This window comes from Cavia porcellus, unplaced genomic scaffold, assembly GCF_034190915.1.
Source record: "Cavia porcellus strain 051 isolate PalLab524CR breed Dunkin Hartley unplaced genomic scaffold, mCavPor4.1 scaffold_1, whole genome shotgun sequence".
Classification (NCBI taxonomy): Eukaryota; Metazoa; Chordata; class Mammalia; order Rodentia; family Caviidae; genus Cavia; species Cavia porcellus.
Genome location: NW_026947484.1, coordinates 232,060,534 through 232,080,928, shown reverse-complemented (window position 1 = coordinate 232,080,928; position 20,395 = coordinate 232,060,534). Strand labels below are relative to the sequence as shown.

The 20,395-nt window shown below is 45.7% G+C and overlaps 1 protein-coding gene across 2 annotated transcripts in view; it reads right to left on the bottom strand.

Moving 5' to 3' along the window:
* The window catches only part of Alk (ALK receptor tyrosine kinase), a 715,373-nt gene that overhangs the window by 4,195 nt on the left and 690,783 nt on the right, over positions 1–20,395 (bottom strand). For both annotated transcript variants that reach the window (XM_063230372.1, XM_063230376.1), the window contains 6 exons: positions 19,646–19,775; positions 13,273–13,370; positions 9,941–10,033; positions 7,203–7,304; positions 1,728–1,862; positions 1,017–1,107 (listed from right to left, as the gene is read on the bottom strand). In XM_063230372.1, the coding sequence (XP_063086442.1) occupies positions 1,017–1,107; positions 1,728–1,862; positions 7,203–7,304; positions 9,941–10,033; positions 13,273–13,370; positions 19,646–19,775 (649 nt within the window). The remainder of the gene's footprint in view (positions 1–1,016; positions 1,108–1,727; positions 1,863–7,202; positions 7,305–9,940; positions 10,034–13,272; positions 13,371–19,645; positions 19,776–20,395) is intronic.

Sequence of the window (20,395 nt, the reverse complement as noted above, 5' to 3'; positions counted from 1 at the left end):
TATGATTTTCAATGTAAACAATTTTTATCCAAACGAGTCTGAAGTGATTTCATTCATTGGGGGAGCAGGTACACGCACATGACCCCACCTCATTCTTTTTCCTGCCCACCCCCTTTCCTTCCCACTCCCTCCATCTTCAGATCCCCTTTCCATTTAGGAAAGATCTGTCTCCCTATTTCCTGCTGCCTGCCTTTAGCTCTGTATTATTTATACGTTGGGTTTCTGATGTAAGTTATATGATATTGAAGCTCTTGTTCCTGACCTATTTCACTTAACACTGTGGTCTCAAGATGTCTCCATTGGCCACATGACTCAGAAATGTGTCCTTGATAGCACAGTCGTTGTTTATGTCCTTGATGAGGTGGGAGGCATGGGGGCCTGCTGGATATAAGGAGGGAAGTAAAAACTCAGTCACCCCCAAGAAAGCAGGAGAGGGGTGCACAGGGACTGTGGCACGACTTAGAAGCTGTGTGGCCTCTCCAAGCCAAAGCTCTCACCTGTCCAGTGGGGTCACCTGTGTCCCTCGATGAGGATCAAATTAAATGCACGAAAAGTGATTAGTGGAGTCTGCACCTACATAAGTGCCTCTGCTGATGTTAAACCTTCTCTAGATTACTTTGCATATTCCCTTAATACTCTGATGTATATAGTTAGACATACAGTATAGTGACTGTGTATTATTTATGTCACAGGTTGTTATTTTCCAGGAAGCCTATAAATTATTTGAGAGCAGAGCTGTTTCCTACTTCTAGTTAATATCTGTGAGTTGAACTGATTCCCTGCGACTAAGCCTGGCACTGTGTGCTGGGGAAGGGAGTAGAAAGGATGGATATTTATGGATGAAATGGGCCAACAGAGATACCAACCATTTCACAGATAATTGAATATTCATTCTCCTTATCATAAATCTGACTCTCTGACTGATTTAATTGTAACTTGCCATTCTGGTATCTGTCATCTTTTAAGACATTTTCATAGAGATTAAACATGCATGGTCACAGAGAGAGAGTTTATACCTGTGTGCAGTATTCAATCCTCTCCAAAATTATGGCAAAATTGGGTCTGTCTTCAGGCTGGTGTTGCCAGCACTGGGTCATTATCCGGTACCTAAAAGAATAAGCACATTCATTAAATCAGCACAAGCACAGGGGGCCTGATCGTTTTCTGCCCGTACTATCCTAAATGGGAGGGACCTGAAATGGCACAGATCAAGGGTGGTAACCCATCAGTGCCCTCGACGTTGGTGTATGCTGCCCCCTGCAGATAAACAAGGGAATTGGGCCCTTAAGGTGTTCTAACACAAAGCTAATTAACACGGACTTCTGGGCCTGGATTAAAGGTACTTCTGGGATGGATATTCTATTTCCTGCCTGCTTTGATCATGAGAGATACTAGGCAGAACAGTGGAAAATGCAGGCAGGGGAACTATTTAAAAGAGACTCAGGAGGTGCTGAGTCTGGGACGCAGCTCCCTGTGGGTGCTTGAGGAATACAGATAGGCCTCATGAATCTACAGCCTCCAGCCAGATGGTGGGTGCCTTTTCTGGAAGGCAGCATTGCTGCTGGGGCTGGAAGACTTAACCCCTCTCTTTGAAGTCCTGTCCTGGGGCTTATTAAATGAGGCTGCCATCTGCCCCTTTATGTTAAAGAGGGCTGTGTAGCTCCAGATAATCTCAGAGAGGAGAAACTGCTCAGTGACCAGTACGAATGTTCCCAGAGGAGTCATACACAGGCCCGGGGCAGTTCTTAGGTGGGTCCATCCGTCCTCCGCTGGTGACGAACTCCAGAACCTCCTGGTTGCTTTTGCTGGGGTACGGCATGTAGCCCAGAGAGAAGATTTCCCACAGCAGGACGCCAAAGGACCTGGGCGGGGACAGAAGAGGAGACACACACGGAAGAGCTTAACCTTTTCCCGTTCCATCCTTCTGCATTTTAGAGGACTGTTAGGATCCAGAAAAGGGGTGGAAAGTACCACACGCGACACACCATGTAAAGGGGATCACTGCTGACATTTTCTTTTTTCAAATTTCTGTTACGGTTTTGTGTTTAGATTTTTTAATCTTACCTAATCCCAGTTGTATTCAATATGTAGTTTGAACCTTGGCGTTCTCTCACATTCCATCATAGCTTACACTTTTCTGCATTAGTACATTGTATAAATAAAACCTGAAGTGTCTGTAAAATATCTCATTGAGTAGCTGTGTCTTAACTTGCCTTTGTCACATTTTCGATTTTCAAGATATTTGGAACACTGAAGAGTATCTCTATACAGTTTTTAAAGGAGGGTTTCCTTGGGATAAATCTGCTGAGTTACTAGATTAGGACAGTCTAGTAAGAATGATTAGGACAGTGTAGTATGATTAGATCAGAAGTTATAAACATTGACTTCCAAATGTGTCTCTGTCATCTACCACGCAGCACGAGAAGACCACAGGCACCATCAGCGCTCGGATGCTTGGTCAGGGTGGACATAGACGGGGAACAGCGCGCGTCTTGTGTCTTGACTTGATAGTTATCACAGTGGAATGTTTCCCGAGTGTTTATTAATTGATTTCATTTTTTTCTCCTCTGAATTTTCCATTCCTATCTTCTGCCCATTTTAATTATCTGGAGAAAATATTATTTTTGTGTCAGTCCATTTTCCTTTTATATTGTAGACATTTTTTATATGCATCAAAGATGTCAACCTTTTATCACATATTTAACTCCTTATACCACTTACTCCTTTCTTTTCTTCTGTGTGTGTGTGTGTGTGTGTGTGTGTGGTATCTGGCATTAATCCAGAGCCTTTGTATCTCAAATGTTTTCCTTTTTTTTTGGTGTCAGGGATCAAATTGATGACATTGTGCTTGCCAGGCAGGTGATTGTGCTACTGAGCTATATCCCCAGCTGAATCTCAATGTTTTAAAAATATTATTTTCTTATTATTTTGAGACAGGGTCTTGCTAAATTGCTAAGTTGCTTGGGTTATAGGCGTATATTATATACACTCAGCTAGCTATTTTCTCTTCTATGTTTTAGCATTTCAAACAGCTTTGTTTTGAGGTAGTCACATTTATTAAAAAATTTGAGATTCCCACTTATTTTATAATTATGTAATTCTCCCTTCATTAAGGATTAGATAAATCTTTGCTATTTTCTTCTAGTTCTGTTTGTTTTTCTCTCTTCTCCAAATCAGTTGGACTTTAATTTGTACAGAGTGAGGCAAAGCTCTAAAATTGGTTTGTTTACCCAAACTACTCCTTTGACACTATTCATAAAATAATTTCCCTTTTGCCTGTTGACTTATGATTAAAATAGGTCTATTTCTGCCCTATCCCCCCATTCACTGGGTCTGCTTCTTGCACCGATACCTCTCTGTTTTCTTTTTTGTGTATTTAGTATCCGATAAGGCCTTTGTGTCTTATTTTTCACTCTTTAAAAATATACTTCACTTCTCATTTATTTCTTTTGAATGACTTTGGCAATGGTTTTTATATGTTCTAAATAATCTCCTTTGATATTTTGATTATGATTTTATTTTAAATCCTTAATGTAATGATTAGCCTTTTTGACAAATCCTACTTTTTTAAAAAACTGTATTTATTTGTTTATTTATTTACTGAGGCAGGCTCTCGTTATGTAGTTCAGGCTGGCCTTGGATTCCCTATGTAGCCCAGATGGCCTTGAACTCATGTCAATCCTCCTGCCTCAGCCTCCCACATGCTGAAATTACAGGCCTATGCTACCATGCCTGGCTGTCTTTGTTTTTGTATCTGGACTTAGTTTTCTTTGTTAATAAACATTACCACAAAGACTGTGGAGAGCTACATTTCCAAGGACAATGAATAGCTGTTATGATCATCTTGGTGAAACTTCAGACTCCCCTGAGGAGGGCTGGATACTTTCTGTATTTTTCAAGTGGAAAGTTTGAGGTAGTGGGCTCACACACCTATCCAGGACAGACTGGAACAGACAAATACCTTTCTTTCTTTTGTCACTACAAATTCCCTGGCACATATGAGACTTGATCAGAATATATGGTCAACATTTAATTTAAAAACTTATTACAGTAACATTTTTACAAGATGCCTTTCTATTAGATGACACTTAGCAGCCTTCTCTGTATTTTTTTGTTTCTCATCTCCTCAGGTAAAGACACTCACGAAAGGACTTCTAGAACTCATTCGGAAGACGTAAAGAATGGTGGCATAAATGGGTTTGAAGAAAGAGGGACTTGGGGGACCAATGGCCGTGTGTGTCCTACTGTAGCAAATTTTTAAAAATTTAAACATTCACCATATGTTCAGTCACACCTTGGGTAATTTTCCTGTTCTCTTTGTGGTCTTTCTGTTCTCTAAGGCAAGCAAGGCCTGAAGATTTGTGACTGTGTGCTCTCTGCCTGGACCTATTAGAAATAAAGGCAGTTAAGTAGAGAGATGATAGAAAGAGATAGCAAGAGACCTCAATGTCATTATTTTGCCTTTGTGCTCTCTGTTAGTTTGACTAAGACAGACACAGGTGAGCTGGGCTCCCACCCTTCATGTGTCACGGACTTACTTTTTGCCTTGTAAAATTATTCTTAAATATTATCCTGTGCCCCCACCTTTTTTGCCCGTTCCTTTTTCACCCCAGGTGTGCTCTTTGTGGTTTATTCAGGTCCATACCTGCAGGTGAGTGTGTCCCTCTATACTGAGCAGTGTTCCTCGGTAAAAGTAAACCACTCTGAGGGAAAACTAGATTGACTTTGCTGTTTCTCTATAAACAGTATGCAGATGAACACTCTTGCTCACATCTCTTGGGGTCAACCTTTCTGTAAGGTAGAACGGATGGGTCATAGGAGATGACCATGCGCCAGAAGCAATTCTTCACAATGTGTACGTATTGTTGTGTGTCTGGGTGTGTTAGGGAGCTGCTGCCCTGCCTTCCTGCACCTTGGAATGGTCTGGAGCACTTGTTAAACACAGACCCTGGCCCCAGCTTCTGTTCCCTGAGGCCTGAGTAGGAGTCTGGGAATGCGTATGTTTGATTCCTTCCCAGGTGGTGCTGATGCCCTAACCCATTGATCCTATTTAGGGACCCACGGGGTTAGGTTAAGGCAAATTTCACTGACTTAGAGACAATAAAGGCTCCTGATCACAGCCTCCAGCCTACAGAGATGAGGAAGGGATTCTAGGCACTGTGACCATCACATCACAGAGTCCTGAGGACATTTGTCCATCAGTTTGCTGTCTTCTGTTCCTGTATGGCTCAAGTGTCGTGTGGCCCTTGGAAGCCCTGGATTCTCTGTCCACTTTTTATTATTTTCTTTTTCTCCTTGGAAGCGTGCAGAATGCTCATTGCCGCTGGTCTGAAATGTCACGGTGATGTTCTCCTGTGTCTCTTTTTATCCGCAGGCCTTGGAACTTGGTGGGTGATTTCATTCCGGAAAGTTTTATGGTCTATTTTGGGAAATCCTCAATTAATCCTTTGATATTTTTATGCTCTTCATTTCCTCTGTTCCTTCTTTCTGGGACTCCTATTTTGTCAGCTTACTTGATCTATTGATTAATCCTCTTAATCTTCTTTTCTTTCCAATGTATCCTATCTCTTTTGAGTTTTTTATTTTCCAGAAGACTTATCTAACAGTATATTCTAACATTTCTATTGCTTTTACATTTCTGCCTTCATATTTTCGGAAAAAAAGCTTTTATTTGAAGTTGAGAAGAAATTATGAATCCAGAATTCCCACCTACCCCACACTCAGCTCCTGCTATTTTTAACGACACATTAATAAGGTACATTTGTTACAATGAATGAACCTATATCAAGACAGTATTAAATAAAACTTAGTTAATAAGGATTTCCTTAGGTTTTACTGATTTTCCCTTTTCTATTCATGAACCCCATCAGGAGACTCGGCAATATCCTCCACTGGGGTGTGTGTGCTTCTCCTGATTAGCCTGGTCTGGGGAGGAGGACGGTAGTGTTCACGTTCTGTTTTCCTCACGTCAACTCACGGTTATGGTTATCAGCATGACTGACTTCTGCTGACACTGACCCAGTGAGCTAGTATTTGTCAGGCTTCTCCATGTGATATTCTTCTCCCAGCCCTGCTTTTCATGGCTGGACTCTTTGCAGGACACAGCAGCCTCACACACATGCAGGCTCCATCTCCTAGGAAGGCTCTAACATCATATTTCCATTTCTGAGAGTTCCTTTTCTCTAAAACTATCGCCTTAAGTAATCTTTTGTGCTATGCTTATGTTTGTAAATAATTTCTCTGCCCTTTCTGTGAGTATTACAGCTTTTAAGAAGTTTCCGTAAGCATTCTGCGTTTTGCTCCTCCATGTTTTTTCTCTTAATGCTTGTTTTATTCAGACCAGAATCACTTCCCAAAGCTTTGTGGAATCTGGGATGGCTGTTCTTATTTCAAACTGGGGCATTACAGAGCTCACGGAAGCTCTGCAAAAGTGAGACTTGAGGGCCTGGGGCAACTGGCTGGATGATTTCACTGGGTGTGTGCTTTTCCTGAAGCTGCTCTAAGAAATTACCAAGCAGCCTGGGTGCAGTGCCGCATGCCTGTATTGCCAGTTAACTGGGAGGCTGAGGCAGGAGGATTGCAAGTTTGAGGCCAGCCTGGGCAACTCAGCGAGATGTTTCTGCAGAATAAAGTTTACAGAGGATCTGGGAGTATACCTCAGTAGTCGAGTACTTGCCTAGCATGGTGAGGACTTAGGTTCAATCCTCAGAACTGAAAAATAGTTACCACACACTGGATCGCTTAACCAACACACGTTCAGTCTCTCATAGCTCTGAAGGCCAGGTGTCAGAGATCAGCCTCTCTGGGCTGGCAGCAAAGTGCCTACAGGGCTGTGCTTGTTCCTGAGGCCTGAAGGGAAAATCTGTTCCTTGCTTCTCCCTGTGTCTGGTAGCAATCAGAATCTCTTGACTTGTGGCCATATCGCTCCCATTTCTGTCTCTGTGACACCCAACCCAAAGCTGTCTTGTCTCGGAGTGGCTTGGGAACTGATTAGAAATACAGATTCTCAGCCCTTCTGGATCATATTCTCTTGGGATGCAGCCTCTCCCATGATTCTGATGTTTGCCAACACTTGAGAACTAACTGTGTGGAGCACATCTGACCTTTTCTTCTCTTTCTCCCCAAGACTGAGGTGGATCACTGGCTGAAGGGCACCATTTTAGGCTGCAGGGATATCTGGAGGGGAGGAGCAGAACACTCACCAAGTGTCCGTTTTCGAAGTAAATATCCCTTCCATGAAAGCCTCGGGGGGCATCCATTTGACAGGCAGCATGGCGCACCCTCCTTTTCTGTAGTAGCTGGCTCTGTGGGAAGGAGAAAGCAAACTCAGATCTAGAGATGGTACCAAGCAGAAGCTTGAGTAAGTGGCGAGCACACGGTCTACCCATGAAAGGCTTAAAGTAATGAGGGGTCCTTGGTGACTCAGGAAGAGAGTGGGGGAGCACAGATCATTCAGTTAAGAACTCTGGTGTCATTTCATGGCCCACTAGAGGCAGGAAAGGAATGATCTACACAATGACTAAGATCCTTGCTAGCAGAAGTTTAGATTTCCCTGTTGGATTTTGTTTATTATAACTCACAACGAAAAACACGACTCCACCTTGTAAGTACAGTGTGTTTCTGATGACCTGTGGTAATGCAAGACCCAAAAGGGGAGGGCTGAGAGCTGGGCTCTCACTGCTCCATGTCCTCCATGGTACTCATCTGCCCATGTTTAGTTCAGTAAAGGCTCTCAGCAAATAGCCCTGACGGTTGGCAGGAGCCTGCTTTCTGAAACACAGGCGTTAGGAGAACATAGGACGAGCAACACAGTTAGCGTAAAAGGTGGATGAGTTGATTGATTATGTTTTCACTGGTAATGTCATTAGTAACACTCTGATGAAAACTAATAAATTGGCTCATCTACCTTTAAGCCAGTGCCACACATAGCCTGGTGTTCTGCTGCCTGGGTGTGTTACGGGAGGCAGCTTCCTGCCAGCTGCCTACATTAATTACTTCAATAAATATGTACTGAGAGTCTAGTATGTATCAAGTAACTCTGTCATGTGCTGTGCTTATAAATAAGTCATCATCGCTCTTGCTCCCAAGGCTATGGTTTGATGGAAGAAACACATGTTTGCAACTGAAGCACAGAGTGACACAGGGGTCGGGGCAGTGTTCAGTGACACGAATGAAAGCCTGATCTGTTCCACATGAGCTTGGGGTAAAGCCCAGGGAAGGCAACTCACAGGGCCACTGATGGAGCTGGGAGGCCCAGGAGCTCTCCTGGAGGATCATCCTGACCCCGCACATGGACTGATATGTGAGGGATGCTGGGGCTGTAGGTAAACTGTGTGGGTTAAGCCTAGAGATGGGGAGCTATAATGGTGTGGATCTTAAATATATTCCAAGACCTACATGCTGATGGTTTGGTTGGCAGCTTGTAGGACTACTGGGAAGTGTGGAACCTTCAGAAGGTGGAGCCTAGTGAAAGGAAGTGACATCAAGGTGAGTGTACTCTAGAAGGGGAGATGGGGACCCAACTCCCCTTCCTTCCTCCCTCTGCCTTCCGGCTGCCATGAGGTTAACAGACCTCAGGCCCAAAGCAGCAGTGCTAAAGGACCATGCACTAAAACCTTTGGAAGTGTGAGCCAAAAACAAACTTCTTCCTCGTTATGAATTGATTTATCTCTGTGTTGCACAGACAGAATGCTGACTAACACAGAAAGGAAGAGCTGGCTGAGGTGCTGCAGCATACAGATATGAAAACGGAGGTGATCAGGGTGTTCTGAGAAAGTAGAGGGGAGGAGCTCAGAGACTCGGTGTAGAAAGTAGAGAGTAATGCCAGGCACGGTGGTGCATGCCTATAACCCCAGAACTCGGGAGACAGAGGCTGAGGATTACTTCCAGTTCCAGGCCAGCCTGGGCTACACAGTGAGTTCACGGCCAGCCTGTCTCAAGTCAAGCAAAGTCAAGCCAAGCAAACAAGACCAAACAAAGTCAAACAAAGCAAAGCAAAACAAAGCAAGTAGAGTGGACTCTGGAAAGTCACATAGTGACAGTGGTGGGGGACTCCACTGAGCTCTGTCCTGAATCTGTCCTCCACACCCTGCCATCCCAAGGTCCCCGGATGGTAGCAGCACCATCACCCCTCTGGAGCTTGTTACCAGCACTGACAGAGACTCACAGATGTCTGGATCATCTCACTGATTTTCCGCATAGTTAAGTCTCTATGCAACCATCTCCCCACTCTCCTGTGAGTTAGGGAAGGGGCTAATCAGTGACCATGCAAAGGAACCACATGCTCAGCTCTTGTAATGAGTCGCAGTCGTATCTAATTACAAGGAGCTATGAGGTTGGAAAGAGGAGGGAAAAAAAGTGCCATAGAAATATTCTTTCTAAAATCAAAGATTAACTTATCAATTTTTAATGTTGCCTTGGGCCTATGATAGAGAAAAAAAGAAGCTGAGCTAAGTCCCCGTGGACTTTGAATCTATTCCAGTGTCCTGCGGCAGGTAAGTCTGATTACTGAGCTGGTCCAGTATCTTGTCAGTGCAGGCTGCTTGTGCCCGTGATGGGCTCTACTGCATCCTTGCACATTTCCCAAGTACCGAGGACAGGGGTTAAGCTATAAAGTTCACTTGGAACTTTTTTTTTATAGCAAGTATCCAAATTATTCTATGTCTCAGAACATGGCAGGATTAGAGAGTTGGAACCAGAGAGACAACCCAATTAAACACTTCGCGTCAATTACTGCAGGCAGTGGGATCCAGAATTAGACTCTCGGGCATGGGCACTAATTAAAGCTTCCCATATCCTCCTGAAAGGAAATCACTGAAATTTCACGAGGGAAGTTGACAGTACCAGGAGATGATGAAAGGTATGAGGAGCTGCAGCCATTCCTTTCAGAGGATGGCTGGGGGTGGGGACAGGCTTTCACAGGGGACGGCAGCCCACGCACCTGTAGATGTCTCGGGCCATCCCAAAATCTCCAATCTTTGCTATTCTTCCGCTGCCTGGACAGGTCAAGAGGCAGTTCCTGGCAGCAATGTCTCTGGGGAGGAAAAAAAAGAGAGAAAAATCTTTGAATTTTGTCTTGGGAGGCTAAATGTATCAGGTGCATTGTGGGGTTTTCACCTCTGATATGAAGTTTAGACAGCTCTTTCCTCTGTCCTGTATTTCCTTTGTTAGGTTAAACTATGTGGAAAAAAATAGTCATGTCAATTTCAAGCCTCAGAACGAATAGGCAAATGGAAAAGAATTAGGAGAAATTACTGGAAATGTTTAACAGAACAATAAAACCCAAAATATCTATAACAGGAATTAGAACTTACTAGCTTTTTACTACGTGGTAAGAGTCATTTTAGATACTTCACGTCTAATTCTCATAGAAACCATACAGGGTACCCTAATCTCCATTTTGTTAAAAATGTGGACTAAAAGCAGATAACTCAGGAGCATAAAAAAATGCTTCCTGGCAGTAGGCTATTGTCATGTGCAGACTACAGGATTATTTTTGCCAGTTGTTTGAAGAAGTGTTTCAGAACTATGTGACTTTCAGGATACCAAGCTGAAGCAGGTTTAAGATATTCCCAAATATTTCTAGTTGAAACCATTATGGTTCTCACACCCATGATTATATATAAAGTCTTTGCCAAGCTGCGTGGCTGAGGAATCATTTCTTTGAGATTATGAAGCCGGCTTCTTTGGAGTTGGGCTCCAGATGGCCCATTTTCCTACGGTGCACTCCTGAGTCCAGAATGGAAGCCTTCCAAGACTTGTCCACTCTAACTCTTGGACTTTGTACCCACTAACATGCATGTGGGAATGAAGGTCACAGCCAGACGTTTGGAAGGGTCTCTAATACTATTAAAGTCCTGTGCAGAGAAAACAAACAGTACCTTGTAAAGGACAGATGATGTTTTTTCATATTTCAACTGGTTTCATGAAGGTTCTGATTTTTGATTGAGAAAAAAACTTGGAGAATTAACAGCTGGCTGTTAAGACACTATTTATAAAAATAGGGCTTGGACTGTGAATCGTGGTTTAAGATGCCAGACTAATGGACTGGCATGGGTGATAGATGTTGCTAATGTCACTGACCTGATCCATAAGGTTGAAGTTGAATTTTGAAGGTCAATGGTTCATAAAATGCCCTAAAAAGCCATAAAGGCATAATATAGATGTCATCAAAAAGAAGAAAAAATAGCTGGATATATAGCTGCTAATTCTCAAGAGAAACACAGTGAAATAGACCAGTAACAATATTTATGGCTGCAAAAAGGTCTTTATGCTGACACATATGAAATAGTTGCTTTAAAAGTGATCTTGAACTTAATGACGAGAAAGTAAATGTAGTACCCAGAACACACCCAGAACTGGGAGAATGGCGCATAACTCTTAAAGTTGCAGTAAATCACGTGCAAAGGAAATAGATTTAATGAAAAAAAAAAAAAAAAAAAAGGAGGCAGGGAACATGCACCTCTGGTGAGGGAGTTCCACTCTGAATTCAGAAAGTGTCTGAAAGTGTACATAAGTCCATGAATCTTTAGGGCAGACATAGGGGAAGAGAGGCATATACTTAGGGTTGCTACGGGAATATGCCATTCTCCTCTTTGCTAGTTAGAAGACACAAGAGATGCTTTCTTATTACAGATTACCAAACGACACCAGAAGGAAAGATGTGATGGAAACAGATGACTTTTGCCAGAAGTTTTATTTTGCTTAAAGCAACTCATCTGATGCATACTTAATTTGATCTTTGACAATTTAATGCCTTAAGAAAAGATAAAAGAGCAAAGTGTCACTGTGGGAGCTAATCCCACCTTTCAGTGGCTAGTTATAGAGCTGGCAGTGACAAGACTCCTGAGAGAATGTGACCCTATTATCTCATCATAGCTAGGAGAGCATGCGATATCATCACAATGTGTCATGCCTCTAGGAAAGCAGATTGCATGGATACGGTCCTTTTCCCGGAGACTCTGAACGTTATGGTGCAGAATTGCAGGTGGACTTGCCGGAGCAGAAGTCATCTCAGGGAAAAATGAAAGGAGATGTTTGAAGTTACCAAAGGGACACACAGGCTGCTCTCATGATTCTAAGCAAGAAAACATGATTCTAAGCAAGGATGCCTTTCAATGAAAGTACAACCTTGTCACAACCGAGCATCACTACAGCGCAGCTGAAACTTATGCAAAGTTCTGCATCTAATGAAAAAAGGCAGGAATAGGACCAAGCGGCACTTTGGAGCAGACTCTATGGCTTTAGATGAGGACATGGAGGGCGGGTCCCAGCTCTTCTTTTGCTTCAGTGATTCCTATGAAGCCAAACAACCCACAAGAGGAAGATCTCCAGGCCAAGCATGATGGTCACTGCTTGGCATTGGGAGTGATATTGGGAATGGTTGTAGGTGGGCTTCTCAGTCTCTGGTTTCCTCATGTTATCAGGGAGAAAGAACAGAGTTCATTACACACTCATACGTTGCTACTTCTAAAACCCATACTGTAACTCTCATTTTCAACTTTGTAATTATATATTCTAATTATTATAAACACGTCTTATACTCTTTGAAGACATGGGTTAATAATTGTGAGCCTACCAGGCTATTATTTATTAAATTAGAAGCAAATCATTAGCATGAGCTTTACAAAGAGCCCAGTACGCTATTTGACTTTTTAGTTTTCAGATCAAGCTGTCGTCAACATCCACAAGATAAATGAGGTCTACGATGTTTGCTGCATTAAGTGTGGATGTGATGCTCCAGCCTAAACAGCATTTCAAGAATTGTGTGTGGCAGGGGAAATGACATAGACCAGTAGAGAAAAGAATTATTATGCTTTATTTCACAGTTATGTCAGAAAAAATTAATTTATCCAGCAAACATTTATTGTGCCCCACCATAGGCCAGGGATATGGAGATAATGAAAACATTGTTGTTGCCTCTGAGTTACCCACTGTCCAGTACGGGAACATTGGGCTCCTTTGATTTTCCCTCCACAAGCCCAGTTTTCTAGATGGGAGAGCCTTAAGGTGATACAAGACCTGAGTGTCCAAGACACAGACAGGATTACTCACAGGTTGCAGAGCTCCCGCCTGTGCAGGAAGAATTCATGATCCCTTTACTTTGGGGGCTGGGGAAGCCTGGGAGACTCAGCTCACACGGCTGACAAAGCTGGATCTCCTCTGGGGGAGAGACCCACAGTTCTGCTCTGAAGGGGGTGCCCTGGCCTGTGGGACCCGCGGGGAAGGGCGCACGAGGTGGTGGGGTGAGCGAGCGTGGTCACTTGGACTCACCGGTGGATGAAGTGGTTTTCCTCTAGATACTGACAGCCACAGGCAATGTCCCGAGCCACATGCAGAAGGTCCAGCATGGCCAGGGAGGAGGGCTGACTCTGCGGGGAGACAGAGGAGATCCGCTGATGGAGCTCTCGGGGAGCGGGGAGGTTGGCAAACTTGCTTGCTGCTTACAAGGAGGCTGAAGACAGCCATGGCTCTGCACACCAGAAATCCTCTGAAGTTTTAGGAATACAGGTCCCAACCCAGACCCAGAAACCTTCCCGGCAGATTTCATGTTTGAAAACATCCCAGGGGATTCCGACACCTGCCAGGGCTGGGGGTGCCCAGCCACAGGAACACAGCACATGACCCATGTCCTTTCCCTTTTAGTGTACCCCGCAATTCTTCTCTTTTTTAACTTCTGTGCCCCCATTTATAAACAAGCCTGTAAGGAAACCAAGGGGGTGATATAATTTTAAATGTCTTAAATTATTTTTAAAATTTAATTTCCATCAAGTGTATTCAGACCTAAAGTGGATTAAGCAAAGAAAAGCTCTTGGAGAATAATGGACAATTAAGAGCCATCTCTAGCTGTCCTATACAGTCTCTTTAACGTAGAAGGAAATGTCACCTCACCTATGGGACATGCCCTGTCTTGGCCTATGGACAGCCTTGTTGAGTGTCATGAGGTCTTTCTGAAGGTGACATCCATTCTTGGTCTCTCTTTCAATTAATCACAGTGTAGAGCAGTTTCATATTCACTGTCACGTTTTATTTTGTATTGAGTTTACCACATCCTCAAGGGGACTGTGAGGTCTCTGATACAGGGGTTCATCATTCTCTCCCACTGTGTCCCACATGAAGATGGGCGCATTGTGGGCTATTCAGTAAGCACTGGGAGGGAAGCTGGTTAGCTGGTAATAGTCTGGTCTATGGTTTACCTAAAGCAATGTGTTTCAAATATCTATGCAAAAAAGCAGAAGTGGGCAGTTACATCAAACCCCAGCAATGGTCTGAATGAGTGTCCTCCCAAAGGTCCATGTGTCCCACGGATGACTCCCGTGGAGGTGCTGTTGGGAGGTGATGGAAAGCTTTGAGAGTGGACCTAATAAAAGGTCCTTTAGTCACTGGTGCTGTGCTCTGGAGGGAGATTATGGGGCCTCGGTCTGCAGTTTCTCTCTGTTTCCTGACTCATGAGCTATAGGATTTGCTCTGCTGTGCACTTTGGCCATGATGTACCACCCTTGTCTCTGGCCCAAAGCAATGTGGAGTCACTTGGTCTTGGACTGCAGTATCCAAAAACAGTGAGCCAAATCATTTTAAAAAGTAAATTAATTACCTTGGGTGTTTTATGTAACACAAAGCTAATTAATATACTCCTTTATTTCTGTGTTCAACTATTTATTTATTTAAGTTAATGCCCTAGAAAGACAGAAAGCTGGTAACTCTTGGACAAATTCCTAACAAGAAATTCCTCCTTGTAGGCTGCTGATTTTCTCTTCCTCCCAAGGTTCAGAGCCCTTTCACCCTGGTCTGCACTGCAACCCCAAGATAGGGCAAAAATTTGGTTTTTAATTTTGAGGTGCCCATAGGTAATCCCTCAGCCAGAAAGCAGCAGTATATGTGAGACAGTCAGAGAACATCACAGGACAGGACAAGCTCACTCCTGGCCACTAAGATGTCATTCATTAAAAGGGAAGTTTGATTGTGTTTGATTCTGAGACATTCAGGACTGAGAAGCTGCTTTTGCTAAAAAATAGTAACTCTCCTTGTGGGCCTACAGATAACAAATGGGTAACCCAAAAGCAACAAAGCTTGACCTTGGTTTTATATCTGTTTACTTTATTGCCTAAGAATGTTGGGTCAGATCTTTGCCGCACATGGGCGCGCTGGTGGTTTAGGGAATATCTGTCTAAAGTGATAAAGTCAGAGTGATCAGCCCTGAGTTTACAAAACCTATCTCATCTCCCTTCAAGACTGAAGACATCACTGTGTGAGATTTATAGGAACATCTGCCTGTCAGTGAACGCTCAGTCATTGCCCTAAACCCATGGTCACCTTAGATTCCAGCAGAGCCGCCATAAAAATGAGATGGTCCCAAGCATAAATAGCATCTCATGGAGACTGGATTGTCCCCGCAAGTAATGAAGACTTCTCCCCAGAGCCATCTTGCAAAACCAGAAGTGAGAAAACGATCAGCCAGACTCTAGGCCACTTCAGCCCGCTCATAAAAGCCAGTGTCATAGGGTGCGGCTGTGCACACCTGTAATCTCAGCACCAGAGGGGCTGAGGCAGGAGGCTCATTATGATTCTGAGGCCGGCCTGGGCTACATAGAGAGTTCGGGGCCTACCTGAATTACATAAGGGAACCCTGGATCAGACAAGCAAGCAAGCAAGCAAACAGAAGATGGACCTCATTCTTTTGTGAAGCACCAGTTTGATCTCCATCAGAGCTGGGACCCTTTACCTCCTCAAGCTGAAATCCCTTCCCTATTTCTTTCCCTTTCTAACCCTGTCTGGTACACATGCCTATGCTGCTCACTGATGCATCCTGAGATCAGAAATGCATCACTGATGCACTTCTGCCACAGGAATTGAGAAACCTATGCCAGGAGGCAAGCTGAGGCCCCCTGTCTCCTCTTTGCAGTGACCTCCTCAGACTCCATCTAGCAACGCCCCGGGTCCAGCTGCAGGCCATTCTTTAGCTCTAAGGAGACAGCTTAGGGAGAAGAATCTCCTGCTGCCACCTGAAATTCCCTAGCTCCAATCCGCTGCAAACTCCCCTTCGATTCCGTGGGCTGTGTGGTAGATAGGGAAGGAAGATATTTCTGTATTAAAGGTGAGAAGCTGCAGAGATGTTAAGTGACTGCCTCACGGCACACAGCTAATAAAGAGCGGTCTGGGCAGGGCTGACAGAATCTGAGCTGGGGGAGGCAGGATTCAAGTAGTTAAATTTGCACTGCTTCTTAGGAGGGCGGGCCAAGGAATGACGGAACACAGGTGAACAGAGAACAGGACATGGCTTACAGGTGCAGTTCAGTGAACAGCGTGTTTCAGCAGGCACTGGAGCAGACCTGGGCTCCACCCTGCTCCTTCCCTTGCTGCTGCTAAGCCTCTCTGGACCCGGCTTCTCTCGGGTGAAAGTTTCTGATACTGAAAGCCTCCTGGGTTTGTTGGGAGGACTCAGCAGAGCCACAGGCCATCAAGGGACCTACAGACTTTCTGGGCTGTGGCAGGGGAGGGGCTCGGGGCTGCACCTGTGGGTGGCTTCTCTAGAGGCTCTGGGAGGGTCTGAAGTACTGAGCTCCTAGGGAAAAGCACTTCCACCAGAAGTATGCCTCCATTTTGCTGTAGTATTCCAGATATATTCTCTCCTTAGGACAAATGCTTTCTGTTCCTACCAAAGGACTGTCCTGGCTGTAGTAGAGCCTTGCAGAAGAGTTCTTTCCCTGGGTCTCAGCCTCCAGCACCCAGGATTCCTGAACCACTGATGTCTCAAAGGCCCCAGAACTGGGTGCTGCAGGGATGGTATCTTTCCAGGCTTTAGCTCAGGGCCAGGTTTATGGGGGGCTCCCTGAAAATCCCTGCCCCACTGGTCTGTGCAGAAGCAAGCAGTCAGTGACTTTGGTGTGGGTGTCTGAGGCGCTCTGTGTGTCTACACTAAGTAATGCGGGGGCAGAGCTGGCCAGTGTGCTGCCATCTGTATCAGGGCTGAGATGGTTCTGGGATCCGGGTTTTATCCTTGACTGGTCCCTGTGGTGTGGCACTGCCTTTGGTACCGAGATATTCTTCACACCGCAGCGCGCTAAGGACAAACCCTGGGGGGCCTCGTAGAACTTGTCCAGGATTCCCATGTGGGTTAGACCTCGAAGATGAAAGGGGCTTGGACATTCCAGGGCCAAGGAGGTCCTCTGGACAGGATCGGGCAGTCTTCATGCTAATGTGGAGTGAAAGTCTAGAGGTGTGAGTGGCTCTGAAAGCTGTTTGGCCCAGGATCCGTGCATGCGTGTGACCTCGTGGCACTCTGGGCACAGGTGTCTTCTATTCAGGGACACTGTCACAGCTTCTGTGAGGCTCCTCCCAAAAGATAAAGTGTACTATGGTAGTAAAATGTACAGTCATACTGGCATTTGTTTTCTTCCTTTTTGTCAGAGGCAGGGGAGGCTGGGGATCGAACCCCTGGCAAGCACTCTACCAGAGTGCTACGATTTCAGCTCTCTCCCTTTTTGCTTTATAAAGATGCACAGGACACGGGGAAGGAACTCTTCCCCTAACTGAAAACCAGAATAGGGATATATTTTAGAATCAATGCATGTGAGGATGAACAGGGGAGATGAAAGAAAGAAGCAAAGAAGACAGACAGGGAACACAAAATCTAAAAAAGCAGCTAAAATCTATTTTGAAAAGTGATGAGAAGCTCATGCTTCTGGGCCCTTTTGATCCCTACTTCTTGACGTGGATCAACTTTTCTTTGGGAAGAGAGGCCCCTGCGTGGCTTTGGAGCCAGTACTGATATCAGCACAATCAGAACATAGCAAACAGAGTCCAAGTTGGAGGTTTTCTCTGCAGACCGGGGACGTGTGGGATCCAAGAGGCCATCTGTGCACTGAGCATCTGTTACTTACAGGGGGCCTCACCCCCGTGCCGGATGCACATGGACATGAATGCGGTTAGTGACTCGTGTCTTTAATGATGAGATTACTGACTTATTGGTGGCCTTTGCTATTACAGACTGAATCAACAGATAGTGAAACATGCCTATTACCATACCTGGCATAGAGTAAACCCTCAGTAATCACATGCTGAACAAATACAGGTTCCTTTTTCTTTCTTTCTTTTTTATTAAAAAGGATCTGTGTTCTTGAAAAGGTCCTGCTCTTCCTCCTATCCCAAGAGTCCTCCGATTTGCCATGAGATGGTCCCCAGACTCTCCTTGCAGAGGTTCCCCTTCTCTGCATGCACAATACTGTCTTTCTTCAGAACTGTGTCTCTTCCCAAAGCATGATGCCACGTGTCCCCCGTGGGACCTCCACCGCAGCACTGCTAAGACTCTCAGGGTGTGGGGGACCCGCCTGGCTGGGTGGTGGGGACAGGGCAGATGAGCTGATGCCAGGCCCTGGTGGAGATGCCTGGAGAGCTGGCGGTTGATGCTCAGCTTCCCAAAAAGGACCATTTGGATAAACAGCAGAGGAGGCCAGGATAAGCACTGAACCGGGAGTCACAGTGCTGGGTTCTAGTTCCAGCTTTTCTGCTTCCCATGTGGTTTTGGCAAATCAGTAATGTCTTTGGGCCAGTTTCCTCATCTGAGAGATGAGGTGAGCCTACTGTGTCTGCGGCACAGAGGAACACTGAGCAATAGGACCTCGTGATGGTGACATGTGGGGAGGGTGACTTGGTAATCACCGCTCCCATCCTCCCACCAGGGGCGTTGTCTCACGGCACAGACACTCATGTCTACCTTGGGTTCTTCCTAGAGGCTGAGGCAGGTCATCCCCAAACTTGCAAAAAATATCATGGAGGCTCTTAAGGCCAACGTATTGGAAATTGGACCTGACTGAGGAGGAGATCGGGGTAACTACAACCTGCCAGGGTTTTTGCCATCACTTCTGGTCCTGCCCTGTGGCCAGTCTGGGTTTTCTGTAGCAGAAAAGATGTCAGGTTGTCTCTGCACCCCTAGGCAGAGAAAGGGCCAGTTCTCTGACTTTATCCGTCTTCCTAAGGGAACTCCTAACCCAGCATCTGGCCTGCTCTCATCCGTAGTGAATGGGGCCTCCTTAGGCCCAGCAGAGACATGGGTCGGACTCTGAGATGCTGGGAGTGCTGCCTTTTACAATTTCAAGAAACTGAGATGCCCTCGGGGTTCACCTGGATGAATGCTGAGCCTCTGAGGGTGAAGCTCTCTATGCCACACAGTGGGGGGTCCTCCCTCCAGGGCTCTCTTTTCTTATCCATAGCACCTCGGGTACATCCTAAATACTCCAGTTTCTTTTTACAGTAGAACTACAAGGTCGGGATGTCCGGTGTTATTATCTCTACTGAGAGATGAGGTCAGTGGGTTTGCAGTGAGTGGATGGGACCCGGCCCCCAGGTTATTTGACTGAGTTAGTGACACAGCTGGACTGAAAGTCCCTCTCCAAGTTTGTCTTGAGCTTAGTGTTCCAGTGTCAGGAGGCCATAAACAGGGAGTCAGGCTATAGAAGCCATCGCATAAGCCCTGTACAAACCCCTGGGGCTGGAGCACAACCATGCCCCCACCCCTCCGTCCCAGCCCAAACCCGCACTGGAGCCCAGAGGCTGCCTTCCCACCTCCCGGCTCCCATCGGGAATGCTGCTTCCCAGGATGCTGCCTGGGTCTCCATGCCCACCCGGGGCTCCCCCTCTTCCCACTCACTGGGCGAGGGCGTGTCTCCCGGAGGAAGGACTTGAGGTCTCCACCTGCCATGAGCTCCAGAAGGATGAAGCGGGGCAGGGCTTGCAGACTCACCCCGATACAGCGCACAATGTTCTGGTGGTTGAATTTGCTGCAGGCAGATGGGGTGCAACCAAGTTTAACTAAGTTGAGTCTCGGGACAGACCATCGTAAATGAGAGAAGCAGGAGGCAGAGTCCTGCTCTCAGTAGCCATGCTGTACAGATGCATCCTGTAGATATGGGCAGTGCCATCCTGGCCAAGCCGGCTGCCAGGCAGGACCCAGGCCAGGCTTTCTAGGAGGTTGGCATACAGGAGAATGGGGTGGCAGGTGTGTGTGTGTGTGGCCTATCTTTTAGATATCGCTGCATGAATTTTTGGTTGAGTTCTCTGAGGAAGGCCTTAGACAAAAGCTAAGAAGCTTCTTAGGGACTTTGTGAGACCCACAGGTGGCAGCATGTGACACAGAGCCAAGAAGAGGGGACAGGCTCAGTGGTCCATGCTGTTGCCAGTAGATTGCTCATGGGCAGGGACTGAGTTGGGACAGGAGAACCCAAGTGTTGAGTGTTCTTGTCAACATGCTCCTAGGAGTACGTACAGGGCAGTGAGGCCAGGATACTTCACGTGGATGCACAACACACACGCATATGCACACCCCACACCACACCCACACATCCCCCACATACACACACATAATATGAACACACGTGGAGTTGAGAGACTGGGAGAGTAT